This window comes from Sciurus vulgaris, assembly GCF_902686455.1.
Source record: "Sciurus vulgaris genome assembly, chromosome: 18".
Lineage (NCBI taxonomy): Eukaryota > Metazoa > Chordata > Mammalia > Rodentia > Sciuridae > Sciurus > Sciurus vulgaris.
This window is the reverse complement of record NC_136479.1, coordinates 13,827,053-13,853,208: the sequence shown is the minus strand read 5'-3', so window position 1 is coordinate 13,853,208 and position 26,156 is coordinate 13,827,053. Positions and strand designations below refer to the sequence as shown.

The window sequence follows — 26,156 nt, the reverse complement described above, 5'->3', positions numbered from 1 at the left end:
TTGGTGGTTTTTTCTTCATGAACGCGGGATTTAGAGGATGAGAGGGCATTCCGGCTACCCCTGCTGCGTGACCGACCAGCCCAGCAACCCAAAGCAAGGCTGTTCTTTATGCGAGTCAGGAATTTAGACCAGACCCAGCTGGGATGGCTTAGTTCTGCTCCATGATACCCGGGGCTTTGGAGGCTGGGACGTGGAGTCCTCTGCAGGCTGTTCTCAGCCATGTCTAGTGGCTGATGACAGCCTAGTCCCTGACCACGTGGGCCTCTCCAAGTGGCCACTCCCTGTGAGCTAGCTTGGGCTTCCTTACAGCATGGTGACAGGGTTCCAAGGACGCGCATCCCAAGAGCAAGAGAGACCCAGGTGGCAGCTGTCTCCTACCTCCCTTCTCTCTGCTCAGAAGTCACATAGAATCAATGGAATCTCTTCTGTCAGGTCCCCTTGGTCAGAGCAGTCATGAACCCTGCTCAGATTTAGGGGAGGAGAGATACTTAACATTTTGTGAAAATCTTGTGGGCTGGGCGGTATATAATGCAGCCTCCTTTGGGAGTTACAGTCCACCACAGTGGGATCAGACAGCAAAGCATGCTGTACCTTGTTGGTAACATTCCTGTGTGGTCCTGGGAGAAGAACAGCTGAAACATTAAAGGGTATTAATCTGAGGATGGAGAAGAACCCATAAAAATAGAAGACAAACCACAGAAAATTAATTCAAAATAGTTGAAGCAACAGAGGAAGTTCTGGCTTCAGGCATAGCTGGATCTAGGAGATCACATGAGGTCCTAAGGGGTCTGTTTTCTCACTCCATCTCTGGATAGACTCTTCCCATGTCATGAGCATCCTAGTTGCCATGGAGATTAAGCCCAGGGCTTCCTGCAGGCAAAGCAACAGCTCATGTTCTTAAGGCCCAGGTTAAATTGCCACTCCATTATTTCCAAGATGAAACGACAGCTCCTTCCTGATCTCCACGGGCCAAGGGCTTGTGTGTCTACCTAACTCTTGCACTAACATCTCACACTTATTGGCAGCTGTCCACGAGCCACGCTGTGTGCTGAACCCAGGACAGCTGCTAGCTCATCGAGTCCCCACCACAGCCTTCTGAAACCAGAACTCCAGGAAGTCTGGGGGCACCCTCCATGTCCCATCAAAGCTGACGAACAGGAAACTCAGACGCTGTGCCCACATGACTCCAGCATCGCTCCTCGCTCCAAAACCGCAGCTTGTTCAGACCAGGACTCGTGGCTTTTTATTGCCACGTGGCCTGTGACGGTGTCGCCCCCTCCTGGACACACTGGGTGTTGCAGGAAGGGACCTGGGTTTCCCTGGAGTCTCCTGCTCTGAAGTGAGGCAGAAGCAAAGGCCTCAGTTAAGTCCTCCGGAGGGGAAGGGAGAGATGGCTTCCGCGCTGGGGTCGAACAGGGGCAAAGGTGTGAAAGAGAAACGGAACGAGAGAGGACCAGTACAGTGGCATTCGAGACAAGAAATGGGGTCCTCATCGATGAGCCCAAGGCTCTGGTGCAAAAAGAAGCCCTGGTTCAAATCCTGCGCCCCCCCACTCCCTCCCCGCGTCACAGACCCCTCCCAGCCAGCCGCCGTGTCCTTGCTTAGTCAGTGTCCCTCAAAAGCCAACCCTAGGAAAGGACCCCAGTGCAGATCGTGCACCAGGGAGGTGACCCAGGCAGCCTATGCAGAAGAAAAAGGTCAGAAAGAGAAAAGCAGCTGGTCCCGCCAGCACGGGGCAGGGGGCAGAGGGACTGAGCCACACTGGGCCGGCAGGGAGGGCACCGCGAGGACCACGCAGGATCTCGCTACTGACCCCTGCTCCTCGGGGCCCGAGGGTCACCCCCGAGGAGGCGTGAGTGTCGGGCACCTCAGGTCTGTGGTCTGCAGGCTGAGCAAGCTCCTGCCGCAGCAGAGAAGGAGGTATGTGCGTGGGATCTGCGCCGTCCAGTGACCCGGGGACGCTGGGATACTGGCAGCCCTGCACCTGCTACCCTCTAGCAATAACAAGGGGACTAGGCACCGTGGGAAGTGCCGCCTCATTTACCACCCCCCACAGCAACCTCCAGGAACCGTCTGCTCTGACTCACGGGGAGGCCAAGGGTTAAGTCAGTAGCTGATGGCCCTCGTCACCCGCCACACATCCGGCTGCATTTGCTGGCCGACTAGAGCGAGCAGTGGTAGGACAGGTCAGAGCCGGCCACATCTCCAGGAATAGAGCCGATCAGGAGACCCAGGGACGTGTTGTAAGCGGACCGGAGGATGGAGTTTCTATGGAAACGGGACCCGAGGTGCCCTGTGTGGACCACCCACCAGTTTTAATTGGCATCCTCCTCCTCCTCAGGCAGGAGGTGGGTAAACAGATACTCAGCCACTCAAACGCCCTCTTTGAGGTGCGGGGACCTGAGTTGGAAACCCCAATGGTGGGTGGGGAGCAGTGGTGGAGAGTTTTAAGGTCGCTTGTATACTCCCAGGGCCGCCTTCAGCCCTCTGTCTCCGGGATCAAAAGGTGTCACCCTCCTCCTCCTCCTCCTGACAACTCAGTTCAGGCTCCACTCCAGAGCGCCTCGGGAAGGCCAGCCCACACCCTGGGACTCACAGAAGTCCCTGACTCCTGCCAGCCCTGCTCAGATGGGACAGATCCCGGGACACCAGGAGCAGCTATTTTGGACGCTCCCTGTTCCTTTCTGCTTTATTTTTTTTTTTTTTTCCTTGCACAGTTAGTGGGATATCTGTCCTTGTTCAACATTCAAAAATACTATTTAGAAATGACTCCAGAATGATTTAAAGGTAAAAACTAAAAACTGACATCTAGAAAGAAGAATGGAGGGCACTGCCCTGCAGGTTGGCCCCTGCTATCTTTTGGCTTTCCGTCATTATAATGAAATGCCTGAGGCGGGATACTTAAGAAGAAAAGAGGTTTATTTAGCTCAGAGTTTTAGAGGATCAAAGATCAAGATCAGGCAACCCTGTTGATTTGGCCTCTGTTGAAGGCAGCAGATAGTGTCACATCATGGCATGAGTGTATGTAGGAGCAAGATGTCACATTTCAAACCAGGAAGCAGAGAGAGGGGGAGGGGCAGGTTTGCTGCCTTTGCAAGGACCCTCTCATAACCTTAAGGCGCTGTGGGAGAACTACCTGAATCCCCTCTGTGCTCCTCAGCTTTTGTCACTGGAATCAAAATGCCCCACAAGAACAGTTAGAGGAAAAAAAGTTTATCTGGGCTCACGTTTCAGAAGTTCAACTAAGGGTGGACTGATGCCCCTGTTCTGAGCCCACGATGAGGCAGAGCCTCATGGCGGAAGGGCATGGCAGAGGGCTGATGCTTCACCGGGGTGGCCAGGAAGCAGAGAGAAGGAAAGGGACCCCAGGGAAGATGCACCCTTCCAGGGCACAGCCCGGTGACCACCTTCTCCAGCCACACTCCACCTGCCTACAGTTACCCCCAGTCAGGCCATTCAAACTAGATTACAGCTCTCAGAATCAATCATTTCTCCTCTGAATATTCCTGCATTAACACGGAAGTTTTGGGGGCCACCTCATATGCAAACGCTATCTCCTCCAAAGGGAATTTCTCAGGAGGACCCAAGGACCTCCCGCCAGGCCCCACCTCTTAAAGGTTCCACTGCCTCCCAACACTGCCACCTGGAGCACCGGGCTCCCAGCCACATCCAAACCACAGCAGGCAGTTAGTTTACTGCCAGGCTTTGCACCTTCCTATCTGGTCTTTTCCAGAATGATCTAATATCACTAACATACGAAGCATCTGTCAGGTGTCACAAGTTTTCCTAAGCACTTGTATGAGGGAAGTATTGGCTTGTTCCCACTTTGCAGATGAGAAGATGGAAGTCTCAAGGGATTAAATAATAGTATACGATCACACAGCACTGAGTCCAGAATCTGAGTGTGAGCGCATCTGAATTGAAAGCCACAAGATGAGTTGGCATCCGTCATGCCTTTTATGCTGGCAGTGACAGGGCGGGGCTGTGGGTAAACACCAATTCCTAGACAGTTTTTAAAAACTAAGAAATTAAGATAGAGATAGACATAGATGGTATAAATAGATATAATTGATAAAGAGATAGATGATGAAGGGAAGTGATTGACAGATTGGTAGTTATAGAGATATATGGATGATAGAGGTGATAGATGATAGAGATGATTGATAGATGTCAAACTATATAGGTGAGATGATAGATAGATAGATAGATAGATACATAGATAGATACATAGATAGATACATAGATAGATCTATCTTCACTGAATCCTCAGGTTGCCACAAAAACAATGTTTGTTCTCATGCATGTGGAGGGATACAGTACCACTCATTAAATCCAATTTTAAGAAGCCAGAGAATGTAAATTGTGTACAAAAGATCCTTACCACTCCCAAATGACAGCCGAGATCATCTTGTTAAGTGAAGAAATTGCCTATTTTCTGGCTAGTAAGCTTAAGGTCTAGAGCAAAGCAATCCATGGCCCAGGAATGAATTTGGCCCACTGTCGGTTTTTGTAAATAAAGTTTTATTGGAACACAGCCAGGCCCATTCCTGTGTCTCTGGCAGAGTTCAGTGGTGAGCAAGACTACCTGGCCTGCAATGCCTAAAATATTTACTGTCTGGCTCTTTACAGAAAAAGGTTCCCTACCCCTGTCCAGAGCAATGTTTCAGAAACTCTCATGCACACTCCCCACTGGGGATAAGTCCAAATGCAGATTCTGATGCTGTGGGCCTGGGTGGGGCCCAAAATTCTGCATTGCTCATGAACACCCAGGAATTGCTATGCTCCTGGGCCAAGGACCACTCTGAGGTTTGTGCAAGTGATAAATACTTTGTGGGTTTCTGTCCAGAAAGGAGACATGAACTGACTTACCAAAACCTTCAGACATCACATTATTTTTCAAATCAAAGGATTCTCTGTTCAGAAGCCTTTCCAGTGGCCTGCTTTGGACCACGCTCCTGTAATACCTAGGGTGCTCATGCACACAGGGACATTGTTACCCTTTGAATGTTTCCTCCCAAACTCACATTCAAACGTGGCTGTCACTGCGATGGCATTGGGAGACAGGGCCTTTAAGAGGCATGTAGGTCCCTCAAAACAAATGCATTAGTGCTGTTTCCTTGGGAGTGGTTTGTCCCCTCTTGCCCCTTCTCCAACTGCTCACCTTCCATGTGCAGATGCGGCATGCAGCTGCACACAACGTGACCTTGAACTTTCTAGCCTCTAGAACTGTGAGCCAGTAGCTTCTGTTCATTACAAATTAGCCAGTCTCAAATATTGTTAGAGCAGCCAGACATGTGTGATTGCCAGGCAGCCCAGGAACGTGACGGCAGGGACCTCCAAACCAGCTCACAGGATGGGAGTCAGTGACGAGAACATAGCCCAGCTTCCTCCTTTGTGGTATGTATATTGTGTACCAATCTTTAGCAAGTCAGTTTGGGGGTTGTGCTTATAACAGACATAATATATTAGCACAGCACTTAGATAATAGGCACATGCTCCCTAGGAATAAATACACACACCTGCCTGATGCGCCCTACAACAGGTGGGAGGCAACTGGTCTACCTAGGGCGCACACAGGCAACTGGTCTACCTAGGGCGCACACAGACTGGAACCAGGCTGAGCCAAGCCCGTATCCTGAGTCAGACCCAGGCAGACTTTCAGCTCCGGTGCCGGCTGTGTGGGCAGGAGTTAAGTTAATCCTCACAAGCACAGCAGTGGGTGTTTCAGAGAGAAAACGAGTGACTTGGGAAACAAATTGACACGTTCCAGTCCTCCCTGTGGATGCCAGCTATTCAGGGTGTTGGGCACCCCACTGAGCATTTTTGGAGAAGAAAAGGGGAGCATAGGGGTGTCAGGCACCTGACTGAGCATTTTTGGAGAAAAAAAAAAAAAATTGGGTGTTTCCAGGGAGTCTTGCACCAGACCAAGAGGAAAAATAACAAAACGTGCTGTCGTTAAAGGAGCGCATACTTCTTGCCAGCATCGGTGCCAAATAGTATAAATAAATTATTTCATTTAATCTTTGCAAGTTCTGTACTTTTTTATCCCCAATTTTATAGAAGAAGAAAAGTTCAGGGAGGCAAAGTGACTTGTCTAAGGACAGACACAACAGGAGAGAGAGATTCTGATTTTTATGTATTTTATTTATTATTTTTGTTGTTGCTGCTGTTATTTGGTATTAGGGTTGAACCCAGAGGGACTTTACCACCAAGCCCTTTGTATTTTTATTTTTACTTTTTTATTTTGAGCCAGGGTCTCTCTAAGTTGCTTAGAGCCTTGCTGAGCTGCTGAAGCTGGCCTTGAATTTGTGATCCTCCTTCCTCAGCCTCCCCGTCCACTGGGATTACAGGAGAGCACCACCAAGCCCAGCAAAATTCGGATTTTAGCCAATATTAATTCTCCATAAATGCATTAAGATCCCCTTGGAAACGCCAGTGGATTTCAAACATTTAAGTATGACTAAGTTGGACAACAGCGCGTAACACTGTGTCGAACCTTCTACGGGCGTCTCCTTGAAACTGGAGGGACCTGGACAGATCCAGGTGCCTTCAGGGTAGACCAGGGGTAGCACTTCAGTGTGCCCAAGTTCATGGACCCTGCCCGATGGGGTGCTTTTCTCAGCCCTATGTAATTATTTGTTCTCTCATGGAAACAGTAACTAAGTCTTTTCCAATATTCAGATTTTCAACAGGAGGCAGAAATATGGAATTCTACTGAAAATCTCCTAATTTTATGGCCTGACAATAATTTTTTTTTTTTTTTTTTTTAAAACACTGTATGAACCAAACCAAATCACACCCCTGACTCAGGAGACTTCTACCCTCGACATTCCTTTACATTTCTACCTTCTGACACCTCCTCACTCCCTGGGCACTGAGATGCTTTCCGTCCTGGGAGAGGCTGGGACGTGAGACTCCTTCCTGTCCTGTCCTTCGGAGGCGGAAACTGAGTCTCAGAGAGGGGAACGCACACCAGAGGCCACACGGTGGCTCTGAGCAGGGGTTCTGAGGGAGGCTGGCCCTGGGCTGCTGGGCTCTCTGCTGTCACTCAAGAGTTCTCTCCAGCGGTGCGGAGAGGAGGGAGGAGGGAGAGAAGGAGGAGGAGGGGACGGGGTCCACCCTGCTTGCCTGGGAGAGCCGTCTTGGACCCTAGGTCCGGCTGAAGAGCTTGCTGTTCCGCTCGGCGGGACGCGGCTTGCTGGGGGCTCAGGATGCAGAGCTGGGCGCTGTGGATGGCGGCCTCCCTGACCCTCCTCTCTGCACAGGCCTTTCCACAAACAGACATCAACATCAGCCCAGGTGAGCCCAGGGGCAAGGGCAGGGAGCCGGTGCAGAGGACACCTGCCGGGGCCTGGCCAGAGGAATGTTGGGGGGCGCTGAGCCTCGGAGAGCTCTCCTTCCCCATCGGGGACACTCTCCAGGCCCAGACTTGGCATTGCTCGGTTGAAATCCCAATTTGGCAGTTTACAGACTGGGCAAGTTTCTTGACCTCTCTGAGCCTCCGTTTCTTCTAGAAAGTGGGGGTGACAGGGGCACCCTCTCGGGCTGCTGAACTAGGGAGACGAGGTGGCATGGGAGGGGTTCCGCGTGGTGCCCTGCCCCATGGGAAGATCTGAAAAATGGCATTTTCATTGGGAATTCAGCATGGGTACCCCACCCCCGCCGTGGTTGTGACAGCCATTCCCAGGGACTCTCAGACCCACTGCTTTGCCGCCGAGGTTGGACATACAGAGAGGACATGTTTGTCCCTCTGGTGTCCCTCTGGCAACCTGCCCCTTAGCACCTAGCACTGTTGGTTTTGTGGGATGTCCCAGGTATTAGGACCCATCAGCTTCAAGTGCGAGGCCTCCCAGTGTCCCGTAGAGAGAGCATCGGGCTTCGGTGAGCTGAATTTCTTCCACTTTGCCAAAATGGGGCTGGGGAGTCACTCTGGGGACCCCCATCTGCATGCAGAGTCCCGACTCCTGCAGCCTCTCATACCTGGGCCTTTGCCTGGCACCTCTCCCAGCTTCTTTCCCAGCATCGTTTAAAAGATACAATAATAGCAATCACAGCAATGAAGACTGACACAGCCCTTTCTATGGGCCAGAAACAGTTCTGAGCCCTCTCTACAGAAGGCTTCATTTATTTATTGAACCCACACCCTATGGCAGAGAGACTACTTTGTTCACCTTCGTTAAAGTGAAACGCAAAATGGAATCCCGAGGTGGAGATCCCCATCAGGCCAGTTATTGGGCTGTTCAAATGTGGGTGCTGGACTTGTCAGATAAAACACCAGTAAATAAGTGCCACTAGGTCTTTTTTTTTTTTTTTTTTTTTTTTTGGTATAAGTATATCCCAAATATTGCATGGAACATACTTATACTACAAAATCTTTGTTGTTCATCTGAAATTCACATCTAACTAAGTACCCCTTTTTCTGTTTTGTTTTTATTTCAAAAATCTGGTGACCCTCCTGGTAAGAACAAGGAGACATCTTGGTTCACGCAGGCAGACATCAGGGGCTTCTGTTCTGTCCAAACTCCCTGGGTGTATGAGTGGGCTCAGACTGGCCCAGCAAGGTATCATAGACTGGGATCTGAGACAACAGATACTTATTTCTCGTTGTCTGGACACCGGAAGGTTCCAGATCAAGGTCCTGGAGGATCTGGTCCCTGGCCACCTTCTCCCTGTGCCTTCGTGAAGAGCCAGCTCTGGTCTCTCTTCCTCGTACAATCCCACCCTGAGCGCTCTCCTCTTGTGACTTCAGCTACCCTAACCACATCCCCAGGACCCGCCTCCCACTACTATCACATCATCACATGAACGCGGGAGGGAGGGGACAGACATTCTGTCCATGGCAGAGTTTTCTCATCCCTGACCTTTTCCCATCCTTGGGTCTCGAGTCCCTCACCTGTGTGATGGGCAAGGAGGACAGAGCTGGACAGAATATGCTGGGGAATAGGCTTGTCTATCCCAGGGGATAGACAAGGGGGCCTGTTTCTGCTTCCTCTTTGGAAGCCAGTCATTCAGTGCACAGCAGAACAAGGTGTCCGTCTCTCCTCCCGGGGCTTCGTTCCCCGCCCCGAACATGCACATATGTGTGCGAGTGGGGACCCAGCCCCGCTCCCAGGTTTTCACCGGGGAAAAGCCTCTTGGGAGGACCGAGCCGGACGAGACGCTTTCCCAAAAACTTTCCTCCCAACCGGCTTTCGACCACATTGTTTAAATGGGTTGCAGGAGGGCATGGCACCCAGGAAAAGCCACCCAATGTCTGCTATTATGATTCTTCAACCCAGCAAATCTTCCTTTCCCTGGCCCCTGAGCCCAAGAACCCTCCTGGCCCCTGAGCCCAAGAACCCTCCATGGCAAAGGAAATCAGAGCAAAGGATTTTGACCCCAATTTTTTTTTTTTCTTGCGGTGCTGGGGATCAAACCCAGGGCCTTGTGCATACAAGGCAAGCACTCTACCAACCGAGCTATCTCCCCAGCCCTAGAGCAAAGGATTTTGAAACTCAGGATCTGCTCTTGCAGGGCTTCAGGGGTGCAGATGGGGAAGTAGTCATGTTCTGTGACCCCTTCCTCTCCCTTCCAGAAACCTGGCATTATACTCTGGGGAGGCTCTGGGACCCAAGCTGTTTCTGCTGTAACAATATCTAATGTTTACGAGAATTTCTACTGTAAGTCAGACCCAGTTACCGTTTAGACGTGGTGACCCCCAAAAGCTCACATGTGACACCATGCAAGAAGGTTTGGAGGAGAAAACCTGACTGGCTCTAGCCTTAACCTAATCAGTGCATTGATCCCTGGTGGGACTCACTGAGTGGTAGCTGGAGGCAGGTGGGCTGCGGCCGGAGGAGGGGGCTCACTGGGGGCGTGGCTTTGGGGACATGTTTGTAATTGGGGAGTGGAGTCTCTCTCTGCTTCCTGATCATGGAGCGAGCTGGTTCCCTCGGCCACACTCACTTCCTGCCTCAGCTCCAGCCCTGAGCAATGGAGCCTGTTGTCAATGGACTGAGACCTCTGAAACCGTGAGCCCCCAAATAAACTTTTCCTTCTCCTCAGTTGTTCTGGTCGGGTCTCTAAGTCGCAGCAGCGTAAAAGCTGACTAAAACAGACACTCTCTTCCCTGGGACGCAGGTGCTATCACCAGGCCCATTTTACAGATGAAGAAATCGAGGGACAAAAAGCCAAGTTCTGATAAGGCCCATCTAACTCCAGAGTCCCTGCTCTGAAACTGGAGCCCAGAGGCTCGGCTGCTGGCTATGCCTCTCTCCTAGAGTGGAGCGGATCCTGGCGTGTCTTGGCCACTCTGGCCCATTCCCCTCCTCCTCTAGGGTCCCAGGGCACTCTACGTATTTGTAGAATACTTAGTATACGATGATCCCCCTGTGAGCAACTTAAAGGCACACATTTCAAGCCATAGGAGCACCCAGAAAACGTGGATGTATTTGCTTAACTAAACAATTGTTAAGTTTGATGTTTAATTTATAGTCATTCCTCAGCCTCTGCAGGGAATGGATTCCAGGACCCCTATAGGTACCAAACTCCTTGCATGCCCAGGTCCCTTACACAAAATGGCATAGCATTTTGCATATAACCTATGCACATCCTTTATTTTAAATTATCTCTTGATTATTTATAATGCCCAGTACTGTGTAAATGCTATGTAAAAGGTGATACTGTATTGTTTATGGAATAACAAGAAAAAAAAGTCCATACCTGTGATATCAACACAAGTTTTTTTTCCCCAAAAAATCTTTATCCATGATTGGTTAAATCTGTGCTTACAGAACCCGCAAATGTGGAGGCTCCACTGTATTTATTTTATTTTTAATATTTTTATTTACTTACTTATTTTTATGTGGTGCTGAGGATCGAACCCAGTGCCTCACATGTGCTAGGTAAGCGCTCCACCACTGAGCCACGACCCCAGCACCTGTATTTATTTTAAGTGAGAAAAGAGGCCAATAAAGGGTACCTTCTAGAAGCACGATAACCCTCAGGAGTTCGAGTCTGTCAGACCGAGTCTCGTGCCAACCTCTCTGAGCGTCAGTACCCTCAACTGTAAAATGGGAATGTCAGCATCCCCCTCCCGGGTGGCTGTCAAGGAGCAAGCACCCTGCCAACAGAGCAGGTAGGTGGCGGTCCAGTCCCTTCTCCTCTGCGTGGCCCTCCAGGGCAGCCCAGGGAAGGGAGTCAGAGCACGGCCAGGAGCACTGGGCGCCCAGCGAGGGAGGGGGTCTGCGGGGGGCCAGCCAGCAGCAGGCTAGCAGAGACCGAGCCCTCCAGCAGCCTTCCTGGAGTCTGGGGCCTCTAAGGGGATTGGCAGGCAAATGGGCCCCCAGACCCTCCCTGCCTCCTTTCCTGGCTGGGCCCCAGGGCCGATCTGGGCAGGAGGCAGCACAGTGGTGCACTTGTGGGCGGCTGGCTGGGGGCCAGGAGAACCGGCAGCCAGATTGAGTAGGAAGGTGACAATTTATTCTTTTAAAAAGAGAGGGGGCGGGGGGAAGAGCGCTGGATTCCACTGGTGTGTTTTCTTCCCATAACAAGCTCAGAGTCCCCACAGGCTCTGAGTCCCACCCCAGCGGCGAGCCCTTGGGGCCCCCGGTGTTGCTAGTTGAAGTAAAAGACCTTGTCGTGGGGCCTCCTGGTCTCCCCAGCAACAGGCCTCTTGCTGCACCCCCACCCCCACCTGCCCGCCCTCCTGCAGCCTCCTCTCTGACCTCCCCCTCCCGCGTCCCCAGCCAGGCTAAACACGTCGATTTTCCAAACGCCCCCACCGCTCACACCTCCAGCCCCTCTCATGTGGCATGCCCTCTCCCTGGAACACTCTTTCTCTGACTCTTTCCATCTTTCAAGTCTTGGTGGAGACAACACCTCCCCAGAAGCCTCCCACATGGCCCGAGTCCTGTGTAGGAGCCACTTTAGGTGCTCCTGTGACAGTTCCCTGGATTCCCCGACCCAAGAAGGTGGTTCCCTGTCCTAACCACCTGCAGGCTCCTTGACAGCAGGGACAGGGCAGCCACCAACTCTGAGCAGAAAAGGGACAAATACTGGGTTTCAATAGGGGCTGCTCCCTGAAGCTTTTGCCCACATGACACATCTGCCAACCACCTGTGAATGACCTCTGTACCTCCACATTTACTTTCCTGGATCGTGGTCTCCACAGACGGAAGGACCTGTGCGGTCAGAAGCCACAGCCCTATAGTTGCCACAGAATTTCCAGCATGTAGCCAGCTGCCTGAGACCAAGTAGATGCGCAAAAGTGCTTGACCCATGAACAAAGGAACAAATGAAGACCCAGATCATCGGTTTGGAAGCAAAAGGAAATGAATTGAAAGGCAGCAGACAGCCTGACTTTAAAATAGTAGCTCTGCCAATTAGAAGCTGTGTGACCTTGCAGGAGTTAGTCAACCTCTCTGTGCTTTGGTTTACATTTGTAAAGTAGGAGTGATCATGGCACCTGCCTCGTAGGATGTGTGACGATTAAATGAACTCATACCCATGAAGCACAATGCCTGGCACGTGGCAAACGCTCAGGAAGGGCTGGCTCTGGTCATTGTGTTTCCATCATTGCCTGAAGGACATCCCTTCACAAGAGACTAGCAAAGGTCGATTTGGACACGGGTTGAAGAAAGACCTGTCTCCAGTTTCTAAAGTGCCAGAAGTAAAGGTGGGTAGGCAGACCAGGCGGATAACAGTTAATTTTTATCCCAGCACCAGCCCGGGCTCCTCTTTGCGTCCCAGGCCCTCCCAATTAAAGGTCTTTGCCTGTCCAGGTGGAAAAGCAGGGATTGAGCAGTGACCTGTGGCAGCCCCATTTTCTGGTAGGTTTCACCCCAGGAATCCAGAACCATTCTCTGCTGGGTGGAGAACATCAAAAGGAACCCAACCGGGAGGCGCTGGGGGCGGGGCTTCCTTTGGACACACCCCCAGGCTTTAGGACCCAGGACCCTTCCTCCCCGGCTCCCAACCAGCCCCTCGGTTCCACCCCTCATTCGTGGCTCTTGGCCGAGGCCTGGTCAGCGAGTGAGTGGAGGAGGAAGGACAGGAAGCAATGCAGAGGCTGTCCGCCCGCTGGCGGGCTGCGCAGCGCTCCCCAGGTCTGCGCGCACCCTGCATCCCTGGCCGAGAGCCTGTGATGCCGCCGCCGCACAACTGGGTGCTGAGAACTGACACCGGCAGGGCCAGGCCCAGGGAGTGTGCCAGGGCGAGCGATGGGGGAGGCCGAGGGGCTTCTGGGTTAGGGTTAGGGTTAGGGTTAGGGTTAGGGTTGTTAGGGTTAGGGTTAGGGAGCTGTTTCAAGGACTGGACCTGGAAGGAGAGACAGCAGGAAGAACCGCCAAGAGGCATTGAGAAGACGGCAGGGCAGGAAGAATGTGGAAGGGGAGAAAAGAAAGAACAGTCTGGGGATGGAGGAGGCTGGCCTCGAAGGCCCATTGGCTTAAGGAGACTGGAAAGAAGAGGAGGTCAAGGGGACTGGAGCGAATATCATGCAGTGCTAGGAGACGCTGTCCCGTCCCAGCCAATTCTTACCAATTCCCACTTGATCCTTGCTACAGTATTTATTCAATGTCAAGCAAAACACATACCTGGGGTAAATGAGTGGGGTGTCCCCGCTTGGATCTGAGAACAGTTTAAAAAAAACCAAATAGTGGGATCTGAATAAAGTCTGTGGTTCAGATAATATTGTACCATGTTAATTTCCTAGTCTTGGCAAACGTCATGTCAGAGTTTAACACGAGGGATGTTGCGGAAGGGCAGGTAGGAATACTCCATACTATCTTTGCAACTTTTCTGTGTTTATTCGAAAATAAAAAGTTTATTTAAAAAGAAAAAAAAAGGAAGGGAAAAATAAAGAAGATAAAAATGATGAAGACTTCCAGATCAGACAATACAGTGAATTTGAGACTGCTGAAGCTTTCCACTGTGGCCACGCAGACTTGTCATGTGAACTTTTACAAGCGTCCCTTAAAGTTAGGCTAGGTCATGTGTGGTGGTGTGTATCTGTAATACCAGCGATTCAGGAGGCTGAGGGAGGAGGATCGCAAGTTCAAGGCCAGCCTGGGCAATTTAGTGAGACCCTGTCTCAAAATAAAAAATAAAAGGGGCTGGGGATGTATTTCAGGTAGAACGCAGTGCATTCGATCCCTGTACTGCAAAAGTAAAAATAAATGTATAAATAATAGTTAGGTTGGTCAGCTAAGAAAATAGGGGTGCTTAGGAGTAAGAGGTGAAGATGAAGCAGTGGTCACCTGCCCCTGAGTGGCTTTAGTCTCCATAATGCAGGGGCTCCGCTTTTTTTGGGGGGAGATTTACCGGGGATTGAACTCAGGGTCCCTCGACCACATCCCCAGCCCTATTTTGTATTTTATTTAGAGACAGGGTCTCACTGAGTTGCTTAGGGCCTCGCTTTTGCTGAGTCTGGCTTGAACTCGTGATCCTCCTGCCTCAGCCTCCCGAGCTGCTGGGATTGCAGGGTACGCCACCACGCCCGGGTAGGGCTCCACTTTAACACACACCCAGGGAGGTGTCAAGACCTAAGGAAGAAACAGAGATGCTACAGAGGTGAACACGTTGGTTCAAAAAATGGCATTGTCACGGGGTCACTCATGCCAGAGTCCACTAAGTATCCAAGGGATTGAAGCAAAGAAACTCAAAGGACAAAGGCGGAGGATTACATAGATTATTTGAAACAATAATCCTTGGCTGTGAGGATCAGTGACAAAGGTGGCGTTAGCCCAGATTCGTCAGGCAGGCGCTGGGCAGACGGCCTGTGGCCTGTTTTTATATAAGGTCGTGGGCACCTTTGTGCAGACCTGTGGTCCATGCCTGAGACGCCCCTCTTCATAACCTCCTGGCTTTCTTTCCTACGATTACTCTTGTCCTTAGGGCCTGACACCAGCGTCTCGGTCACAGTTCTGCAACGTTGGCAGAGACAAAGACAAAGGCTTTTGAAGCAGGGAATCGAGGCTTGTGAAGGAAGAGGTCCACCTTCAGGGGCAGAAAGACCCGGATGACAAAGGCCGTGTGCTTCATCTTCCGTTCAGGGAGGGAAACACGAGGCTCCCCAGTGAGGCCTGTGCCGTTGGACTTAAACACAAGCTCACTCACAGCCCAGTGCTTGGAAGCTAGGCGTTAATCATGGCGATACATTTCGACTCTCAAATTACAGAACCAGAACTTGCTTCCTCTCACTTGTGTGGATCATGGCTTAATTTTCATAGTGGAAAATCCAGTTCGGCTCAGGAAGAAGGGCCTGGCTAGGGGGTTCTGCCCTGCTGTCCTCTGGGCCGGTGTGGTTTTGGAGGTCTGCCTTCCATCTAGAGCAGTTTCTCAACCTCGGATCTATTGATATTTGGGGTCAGATATGTGGGGAGCTGTTCATTGTAGGTGTTTAGCCATTGGTGCCAGTAGGGCCCCCACCCCCAGCCGTGACAACCAACAGCGTCTCTGGGCCTTGTCTTCTGGGGGTTGAATCAGCCCCTGGTGGGGAACCACTGTGCAGTTTGCTGCTTTGGTGACTTCACCACTGAGGCCCGTTCCCTGTGTGTGCCAGGTGTATCACAGATGCTCAATGAACGGCGTCCACTGCTTTATGATTCCACCAGCTCGGCCGTCACTGTGGTGTCTTGGAGGCAGATTCCACCTGGCTGGGTGGTATCTGACCCCAGGGATCAGCTAGTTGGACAACCAAAACCAAACAGGAATGTTCCAGATTCTCACAGCCAGACGGGCACAGAGCTGGGGCTAGGACTTGGGTTTTGCAGTCCCAGCCCAGCAAACCCCCCCACTGCAGGCTCCCTGCCTGCCCCCCAGGGATGAGCCATCCATCCCAGTGTGGGGAAGATTCTCAGTCTGTCTGCCTCTCCCAGCCAGTCACCTTGAGTGGCGATTTCCAGGCAAAACAAACAAACGAAAAAATCTCTCCTAAAAAGCTTCCAGAGGGACTGAGACTTGAGAGAACTTTATTACCTCAAGCATGAGTTCCTTACATGTTCCTCTGCAGCTTTAACAACAAATTCTGAAACTGCATTCATTTCGATGGGCAGGAGATATAAATAGCCTTAGCGCTAGCTGGCCATTAACTCGGGGAGATGGGCGCCCTCCCCAGACAGCCCAGAACTGCAGATCGAAACAAGATACCATCTTTTTGTTTATAAAATTTGCAAGGATTGCCATGAAAATAATGACACCAGGCGCTGGCAAGGGCAGAGAGAGAGGAGTCCTCGCAGACCCGGCTGTGGCAGGATAAATGGCTTTCAGGAGGCAATTTAGCAAATTGCATCAAAGCCTTCAAAGTCTCTCTGAGAATCATCAGAAAGGCCGAGAAAGGTTTATGCATAAGCCAGCTCACCGTGGCGTTATTTGTAATCGTAAAAAAAAAAAAAAAAAAAAAAAAAAAAAGAAGAAATCTAATTATCCCCCAATGAGAGAATGATTAGATAAACTCTAGAAGGGCCACTCAGGAGAGCATTCGAGAGCTATTTAATGTTTACGAAAAGGTATCATGACGAGGGAAATGCTTACACTCCTGAATTTTTAGCAGTCGGAATGCTGTCCTGCATACCAGTGATCACAATTGCATTAAAAACTGTCACTGTGTATGGATGTGATATGGTGGGAAATGTGCCAAAGAATTGACATTTTCCAACTTTGAGAAGCATATGTTACAATCTTAGTATTTTGAAAAATTTAGGCCTGCCTGAGGTTTCGTTCTTTTTTTTTTTTTTGGTACTTCAGGTATTATGTGAGTCAACTTTTCATCCCTGTGACCAAAATACCTGACAAGAACAACTTAGAGGAGGAAAAGTTTATTTGGGCTCATGATTTCAGAGGTTCAGTCTGTGGTTGGCTGACTGCATGCCTCAGGGCCTGAGATAAGGCCACACATCATGGCGGAAGGGCATGCAATGGAAAGCTGCTCAGCTCCTGGCGGCCAAGAAACAGCCAAAGAGCAGTGAGACGGGGACCAGATATAATCCCCAAGGGGACACTCCCAGTGACCCACTTTTTCCAGCCATGCCCCACCTGCCTGCAGGTACCACCCAGTCATCCTCTTGAAATCTTAGTCTGCCAAATGGATTAATCCACGGATGAGGTTACACATCGTGTAGTCTAATCTCTCACCTCTGAGCATTCCTGCATTTCCTAACGCATGGGCTTTGGGGGTTGCCTCTCATCCAAACCATGACAGGCATACCACCCACAGTCATCACTACAAGGCACGTGCTATGTTCATTCTTGAAAATACGTAATAAATCATGGAAACAACTTCACCACCAACCTCTCTTCTAGTCCATTTTCTCTCTGTCCACAGCCCTGCCAGAGCTGCCCCAGACTTCCCTGTGTCCCCTGTTCTGGATGGAGTTCAAAGGTCACTGCTACAGATTCTTTCCTCTCAATAAGACCTGGGCCGAGGCTGACCTCCACTGTTCCGAGTTCTCCATCGGCAGGAAATCCGCCAAACTGGCCTCCATCCACAGGTGGGTGGACCCTCTTGACCCTCCACAATCCAACCAGCTGCCCCTTTGGGAAAGGGAATGGAGAATGGTGTCTCCCATGGGCATTTCTCTCTGATCGTTAAAGCTGCTCTTTATCCAACCCAATCCCTCACTGAATTTATCCTCGGCAGTAGAGGCTAAAGCATTTAGCGGCAGTAGCAAAGAGCATGTGGGGAGATCCATCTTTATAAATGCCAGTCTTGTACTGGGCTCTGCTGTGTGTCACAGGAGCTTGATCGGTGATGCAACTGACCTAACATACAGAATGTGATAAGACCCTAAGAAACTATAGCTGACTTTTATTTGATATGGTAGGTATTCTCATTTTATAGAGAAGAAACCCAGAGAGGTAACTGACTTGCTCAAAGTTGCACAGCTATGAAGTGGGAGAACTGGGTTTTGCTTTTGTTTTGGGGGATTGTGGTCATTTTGTTTGGTTTGGAGTTTTTCTGGTGCCGGAGATGAAATCCAGGGCCTCATGCCTGCTAAGCCCATACTCTACCATTGAGCCACAGGGACTGGATTTGGACCTGAGAGTTGAACTCCATCCCTCAGCTGCCAAGGCCTCCTTCCACATTCCAGACACACTGACCATCTATCTTGTAGTTCTCCAGGCTGGCCCAACCCCTGCAGCCTGCTGGGGATTCCCATCCCTACCTCCTCCTGCAGGTAAAACACCTCCCCAACCCCCCAGGTAGCTCTGGCAACATCTCTTTAGTAGAGTCCCCTCTGACTCCCTGGTACCTAGTTACACTCACTACCCGCCTCCTCTCCCAGAACACTTCTTTCTGCACAGCTTAACAATCAGTTTCAGAGTCGACTCCCTGCAGGTGTGTGAGTATTTCAGATCAGGCATAATAGTTCCCCTTGGCTCTCGAACTACAAATTCTCAATCTGGCCTCTGTTCTTCATCCATGAGAGATTTGAAGTTAGAAAGAGCATTTGTTCCCCTTAGACACTGTTGGCGGGATTGTAAATTAATACAACACCTTGGAAATCAGAATAGAGGTTCCTCAAAAGACTAGGCATGGAACCCCCATCTGACCCAGCTGTACCACTCCTTGGTATGTAATCCAAAGGAGTTAAAAGTCATCATATGATAGCAATACATGCATGCCCACGTTTATAGAGGCACAGTTCAGAACAGCCAAGTTACACAACCTGACTAGGCACTGGTCAACAGATTAATGGATAAAGAAAACCTAGGATATATGCAAAAGGGAGTTTCACTTGACCATAAAGAAGGATGACACTATGTCATTTTCAGGTAAATGAATGAAACTGGAAAACATCGTATTAAGGGAAATAATTCAGACTCATAAAGTCAAGGGTCACATATTTTCTCTCATATGTGGAAGCTTGAAAAAGGGGAAAAAAAGGGATTTCATGAAAATAAAAGGGAGACCAGTAGAAGAGAGTAAGGGGACCAGGGGGCAGGCAGGTGGGGAGGGAAAGGGAAGATCCTGGGCAATGAAATTGACTAAATTATGTGCATGTATGAATATATCACAATGAATTCCACAGTTTTATATAATTTAATGTACAAGGAAGGAAGGAAGGAAGGAAAGACAGAAGGAAAGAAGGAAGGAAGGAAGGAAGGAAGGAAGGAAGGAAGGAAGGAAGGAAGGAAGGAAAGAAGGAAGGAAGGAAGGAAGGAAGGAAGGAAGGAAGGAAGAAAATTGTTTCCTTATGTCTTATAGTCACTATGTTTTATTAATGGAGAAGGTATCCTTAGTTTCCAAGGGACTCTTGAACCACCGTCTTAGTTCATGTTGTGCTGCTATAACAGAATACCCAAGCCTGGGTGATTTATACTGAACAGTTCTCACGGTTCTGGAGGCTGGGAAGTCTGAGAGCATGGCACCAGTGTCTGGTAAGTGCTCTTGGCTGGGTCATCCCATGGCAGATGTCAGAAGGGCAAGGGAGTACATAAGACAGAAGAAAGTAGGCTAAGCTCATCCTTTTTATCAGGAACCACTTCTGTGATATCGGCATTAATCCATCCATGAAAGCAGACCCTCCTGACTTAACCACCTCTGAAAAGCCCCACCTCTTAATACTGTTACCATGGCAATTAAATTTTAACTTGAGTTTTGGAGTTCTGGAAGCACTGGTCCTGGATCAGGATCTCAAAGGGCTGGGAAGCTTAAGAGATGAGACAGTAGATGTTCCAAATGAAGGAAGCCATGGAATTTTGTGGGCATTGATTGAGGGCATTAGGGTCATATGGTCCCAACCCTGTCACTTCCTACCTGCCTGATCTTGACCAGGTCATATAAACCCTCCAAGCCAAATAGCTCTCAACTGGAAAATAGCAATAATCCCACTGACATTTGAAAGTTATGGGTCTCTAAAAGTGATAACCCAACTAAAGTTCTCACACAGTGTTTGTCTAACTCAAATGCTCTGTAGAGGAAACTTATGATTTTCATTCATTATCATTCTAGAGGCCTCAAGGAGACTTTTTTTTAGCATTCCCATGTCAGGTCATCTTTCCACGGGATGCAAGTGAGTTTTACCTTCCTTCTTTCTTCTCCAGTTCCAATAGTATCTGCCAAGTGACTCTTGTCCATGTGACTTTTTGTGTTAGGAATTCTGAGTGCTGCTAATCTAGAATGGTTTAGCAACATCTTCCACCATCACAGAACTAAGAAGAGTACATATGTGTGCTTTTATGTCACCAATTCCTCAAGCAAAGGAAATATTTTAATGGTGGACATTCTAGGTAAGATGGTAGCCTTTAGAGAGCTGTCAGTGGAAGAAGCTAACCAGAGCCCATATGCCTGGTTGCAACAGAGAACCCCTCAACATAATTGTTTGAAGTGGCTTATTGGTTAGGTGTCAGGTCTAGGGCTGATTATTATTATTTTGTAATGACGTATTTGACATCCTCTTAGTGGATTGTGGAAGACGATAATGGGAGTCATTTATTCAGTCGGATCTGTCTGTCTGGTTCTGGAAACAGTTTGAGTGACATATGCTGATACTCACCCTCATTCACTCACATCCTTTATCCACCCTTCTAACTTCTGCAGATGACCTTTAATGGGCTCACTGATGTCCAGGGAACTGAGTGAGTTCCCAAGTTTCAACCCAAGGAGGAAGGGAAGTGATGGAAACTGCCCCCCCACCTCCTTCCTTTTATCACGGAGAAAATATTTCCAAGATATCCTCTACAAACTTTCCCTTCTATTTAAGTGGCTAGACTTGGTCCTGTGGCCAATGCTAGCTGCAAAGGAGGCTGAGAAAGTGAAATCTGATTTCCTAAGTTACAATGTAGCAATGGGTAGAGGGATTAGGAATGACTGGTCAGCCGGTGATATCTGCCCCAATTCCTGCTTTGTGTGAGAATGAAATGAGCTCATATGTGTATAAAACTAAGGAGAGTACCTGACATGAATCAGTACTCAGAGTCTCTATGTGCCTATTTAGCTATCTGTCCAATCATCCATCCAACTTTTCTTTCTTCCATCCATTCATCTACCCATCCATCCATCTGTCCATCCACCCATCCATCCATCCATCCATCCACCCACCCATCCATCCACCTATCCATCCATCCATCCATCCATCCATCCACTATCCATCCACCTATCCATCCATCCATCTACCCACCCATCCATCCACTATCCATCTACCTATCTATCCATCCATCCACCCATCCACCACCCATTCATCCATCCATCTATCTCTATTTCTTTGTTCTTCTTGGCAGTGAACTATCACCAGGTTCCTCCATCTTTTTTTTGGTTGCACTATTTGATAAGCTCTTTGAAATAGGGAATGAGAATACCCCAAGGATATGCCGATGCCTTTTAAGGAAGTTAGGCTATTTCAATGCAGGGATTGGTTTTGCTGCGTGATCTATGCACATTCTGGCCTAGAGCTGAATTTTCCAGGTAAACAGAAAAGAATTTGGAGATGATAAACGGGAAAAGATTTTTTTTTTTTTTCCTGAGACTAAGTCTCACTATGTTGCCCAGGCTAGCCTCAAGTGATCCATCCTCCTGCCTTAGCTTCCAAAATAAAAGGACATTTCACTGTATCTGGCTCATGTGAGAAAAGATTAGAAGAGAGGAGGAGATATAAGGACTGGCAGTGGAGGGAGGATCTTTAAGAGAGAACAAAAGTTGCTGGTAGAGATTTCGTTAAGTTACATGTGTAATGAAATTAGGCCCCTTTCATTTTCTTTTTCTTTTTTTGAGGGGGGGTGAGGGAACAAGGGATTGAATTCAGGGGTGCTTAACCACTGAGCCACCTCCCCAGCCCTTTTTTATATTTTATTTAGAGACAGGGTCTTGCTGACTTGCTTAGAGCCTCCCTAAGTTGCTGAGGCCGGCTTTGAACTTGGCGATCCTCCTGCCTCAGCCTCCCACTCTGTTGGGATTAAGGTGTGCACCACCTCACTCGGCCTTCATTGTCTCTTGGTAATATTTTTAACATAATCCCCCTTGTTCGCTAGTGTTTTGGAGATGGGATTTAAATTTTTGGAAAAATAGCAGAGCTGAGTTCTTGGAACTGGCATGGGCCAAATCCCACATGGGGACGGCCCCATACAGGTGAGCTGATTAAAAGAGAAAACAGGAAAAGAAGGCAGGGTTCACTTTGGTGCAGAAAAGTGAGCAAGGGTTGCTTTGGTTTTCAACTCCACCCCAAGAGAAGAGGCGAGGAGTCACGAGCTCCCGTGTTTCTCACATCCGCAGCTGGGAGGAAAATGTCTTTGTATATGACCTCGCCAACAGCTGTGTTCCTGGCATCCCCACTGACATCTGGACAGGCCTCCACGACCACAGACAGGTGAGAAAGCTCTGACCAAGGTGCATTTTTATTTAACAAACCCTTCACACATGTGCCAGCTGACAGCCGCGTTACAGGAGACAGAGGAGCCAGACACTGCAAGGCCACGGGAAGCCTAGGATGCCTGTCACGAAAGGGGACAGGAAGGAAAACACGCAGTACTGTCAGAGAAGGCTCTTGTTTTGACTTGAGTTCTCAAAAAAAAAAAAAAAAAAAAAAACAGGCACCAAGACATGATCGGATGACCAGAGATGGTTGAGGGGAGATGGGTGAAGTTAAAGAGGAGGAGGCACAAGGGACAGGGGACTCATGAGATGACGATGTGGATCTGAGCCCTGTGGAAGGACAGCGGAGGGGGAGGACGGTTGGAGGAGCTCCCACCACAGCACAGTCCTGAGAAGGTCTTAGCTCGGCCAGTGGGGAGTCCCCAGGCAAAGGATGCCCTGCCCAGGGGTCCTGCCTTGGGCAGGAGTGGGCCAGCATTGGTGCCCCTGACCTGCTGAGTCCCTGCCTGGGAAGAGCCTGGAGGAAACGTGGCCCCGTGTGAACGCCATGCTGGGTTCAAAGGGCAGAAGCGTATCCCTAGCACACACAAGAGGGTGACTGCCCAAAGGCAGAGGATGCAGCTGTCAATCATCTGCTTCCCACAGGCACCCTGAGCCGTGCACCACCCTGGCGGCCACAGTCGCCCCTCTGGGTAAGAAACGTTTCAGCTTGTGTTTAACAGACAACTAGGAGCCAGCCAGAGACAGAGAATTCCAGGTGGAGGGGACAGCATGGGCCAAGGTCCTGAGGTAGGAGAGAAAACAGCATGTTCAAGGAAGGATATTAAAGAAGATAAGCGTGGCTGGAATGCAGGGTGGGGCAGGGAGGGGCAGAAGGAAGGTACAAAATAAGGTCGACAAGGTGACTCAGGCTGCATCTCCTGCCTGGGGGGATCACAGCAGATGCCACCCGAGATCCCTCCCCATCACTCCCTGGGAAACTGTTTTTGGTCTCCATTTTGCATAGACGCTCTCTTTCTGCCTGGGAGCTCAACAGAGGACCGAGTTCCAGGCCCAGCTCCTGAGCTGCCACTTACTGGCTGGTAGGAGACTCTGGACTTTTTTAAGGCTTCTCTTAGCCTCAGTTTCTCTGTCTGCGAAATGGAGATAATAGTGCCTTGTTTTAAGAAATAAATGAGCTAATGTACATAAAAGGTTTAGCCTGACATTTGGCACATACAGAGCCCACCAAGGATGGTAGAAGTTGCTGCTAAAATTGCAGAAGCAGAGTGTCTAGAATTAGTGTACATTTTTAAATCAACAGAATTTATCTGTCGGGAACCCACATAGAAGTTGTAACTTTAAAAAAGAAACCCTAAAATTTCTATTTATAATAGCAACATTAAAATTAGACTATAATTACATTAAATCAGTGTTTAAGAGATTCATATTGCAAGGCCCGATAATCATAATGAACAGCATGGGAAAAAGGATGGTGGGGTTTTTTCCTCTTTTCTTTTCAGGGCTGGGCCCCACATGCCATGCTCTGTGTTCAGTCCTTCACAGCCTTTAATCCATTCAACCCTCACAACAATTCTTGGAGGTAGTAGCTCCATTAGATAGGAGTGGAAACTGAGCCTCAGAGAGGTTGATTAACTTGTCCAGGTCACAGAGCTGGGAAGAGGACAGAGGAAATTCAATCTCCAGCTCTAGTTTCAGTCCCTCTCCCCCCACATCTCAGAAATAGCACAATTTCCATTACCTAAAATGAGCTCCATAATCATCCACGTTTGGGGGCGGGGGACACTTTTCTAAAAAGCTGAATGAATGGAGAAATGGCTCTTGTTCCTGCATGCTGCACACAGGTCTTTCTTTCCACAGTTAATTTGCACATTTATTGCAGCATCAATTCCCAACAGGACTTTTCTTACAATTGGACAGAGTAGTTCTACACCAGGAAAAAAAATAATAATAATAATAATGCAGACTGTTTGGCTGAAGAGCGCCTGCCACGCACAGCAAGTGAGGGTCTGGGGCGCTGGAGCCGAGTGGGCAGACCTGGTTTGAACCCAGCGCTGCGGCTTCAGTAACTGTAAGGCATCAGGTCGACCCAGAGTCTCGATTGCATTGGGAACAGTGGCCGAGATCTAATGCAGGAGCGCTCATGAAGAGCGAGGGTTTCTACGCAGAGGGGAAGGAGAGGAAGGTGCTAGAATGTCACCCCAAGCTGGAGCTGCCTGAAGTCCCTGTCCTCTCCTTGGCCTGACTCCCTCCCTCCATGTCCACCCCCAGGAAGGGCAGTTTGAATGGACCGACAACTCCTCCTACGACTACAGCTACTGGGACGGCAGCCAGCCGGACGGCGGCGTGCACGCGCACCCCGAAGAGGAGGACTGCGTGCAGATGTGGTACCGGCCCGCGAGCGGTGCGTGTCCCCAGACTCTCGGGAGGTGCCGCGGGGAGGCGCGCACATTTTCAGCACCGTGGAGAGCGACCCGGGGTCCCCAGGTGTTAGGGGCGCGGCCGTTCTCCACAATAGATTCCCTTAAGACGATAGTTAATGGTTCAGTGTTGGCATGCAGACCCTGATTTTCATGCAGTGACAGAGAGAGAAGCACGGGGGACGAGGAGACTCTCGCACTGGAGTCGTCGGAGGGTGGTGCATCTGGGTCAGCTCACCACCTGCCCCAGTGCCAGTCCCTAGCCCCCAGCCCCGCCTGGCTTCTCAACATCAATACAAAGCTGGGTTTGGTTGCTGGCCCTACTGCTTTCTAGCTCCGTGTCCTTGCAGGGAATCGCGGTCCTCTCTCAAATTGTTTCCTCTTCCGTAAAGTGGACTTCATATGTTCCTATGTCCAGGACCCTTAAGGACCATTAAAGGGTGATACAGCCCGGTGACCAGAGCATGGACTCTGGAGTCGGCAGTCCGCCCCTCATTGACCATGTAGCACAAGGCGAAGGCCTTAAGCTTTGGCAGCACAGAGCCTTCACCCTCAAAATGGGGCTAATGATCCCAGCAGCTCAGGGGGCTGAGGCAGGAGGATCACAAGTTCAAGGTTGGTCTCAGCAGCTTAGTGAAGCCCTAAGCAACTTAGGGAGAGTCTGTGTCAAAATAAAAAGCAAAAAGGACTGAGGACGTGTCTTTGTGGTTAAGCACCCCTGGCTTCAATCCCCAGCACCAAAAATGGGGCAGGGGGACTAATGCTACTTGACCAGGTTGACACAAAGGAAAAAGAAGTGATGTAAGAAGTGGCTGTCAGGGTTAGCATGCACCGGTAGTGATTACCGTCACCATCAACAACACTGTTACTCTCCTCACAAATCTTAGGACATAAAACTAACAATATTTCCACTTTGCAGATGAGGAAACTGGGGCTCAGAGAAGGTGAGCAACTTCTTTGAGGTCACACAGTAAGCACGTCACGGAGCTAGGTTTCAAGCTGAGATCTCCAGACTCAAGCATTGAACTGCTCTTCCTTCTTTGCCCCTTGTGTTCGTCCTGAGGAGAGGAGGGTGGGATTGGAATAACAATGTATTACCCTGAGAGCCATGGGGAGCACAGTAGCAGAGCTGGCCAAGACTCTAAATGAAGTTTGTCCTGCCCATCCGTGGTGGCAAATCAAGCCCAGCCTCATGAAGGAACAAGACTAGACCACAGCCTTGCTGAGCTTCAGTGAGAAAGGGCCACCAGTGTAGATGCGAGGCCTACCAGAGAGGGCTCTTACTCCAGAGGGGCGGTGAGGTTACTTTTATTGTGGTGGGTGGATCTTCACCCAGATGCTCTGCTTCCTTCATCACAGCTCTGAGGTCGTGGAATGATAACGCCTGCAGCCGGAAGTTCCCTTTTGTCTGCAAGATCCCACCCCTGAGCATTAACTGATGCTCGGTT

At 49.7% G+C, this 26,156-nt stretch overlaps 1 protein-coding gene across 1 annotated transcript; it reads left to right on the top strand.

The window, feature by feature from the left end:
• Positions 1 to 7,211: 7,211 nt before the first annotated feature.
• Positions 7,212 to 26,147, top strand: CLEC19A (C-type lectin domain containing 19A; the record flags this gene model as incomplete). The annotated part of the gene is made up of 5 exons (XM_079120517.1): positions 7,212 to 7,299; positions 17,303 to 17,468; positions 22,190 to 22,283; positions 24,560 to 24,692; positions 26,068 to 26,147. The coding sequence occupies 5 exons, from the start codon at positions 7,212 to 7,214 to the stop codon at positions 26,145 to 26,147; spliced, it is 561 nt and encodes a 186-aa protein (XP_078976643.1).
• Between the last annotated feature and the right edge of the window lie 9 nt (positions 26,148 to 26,156).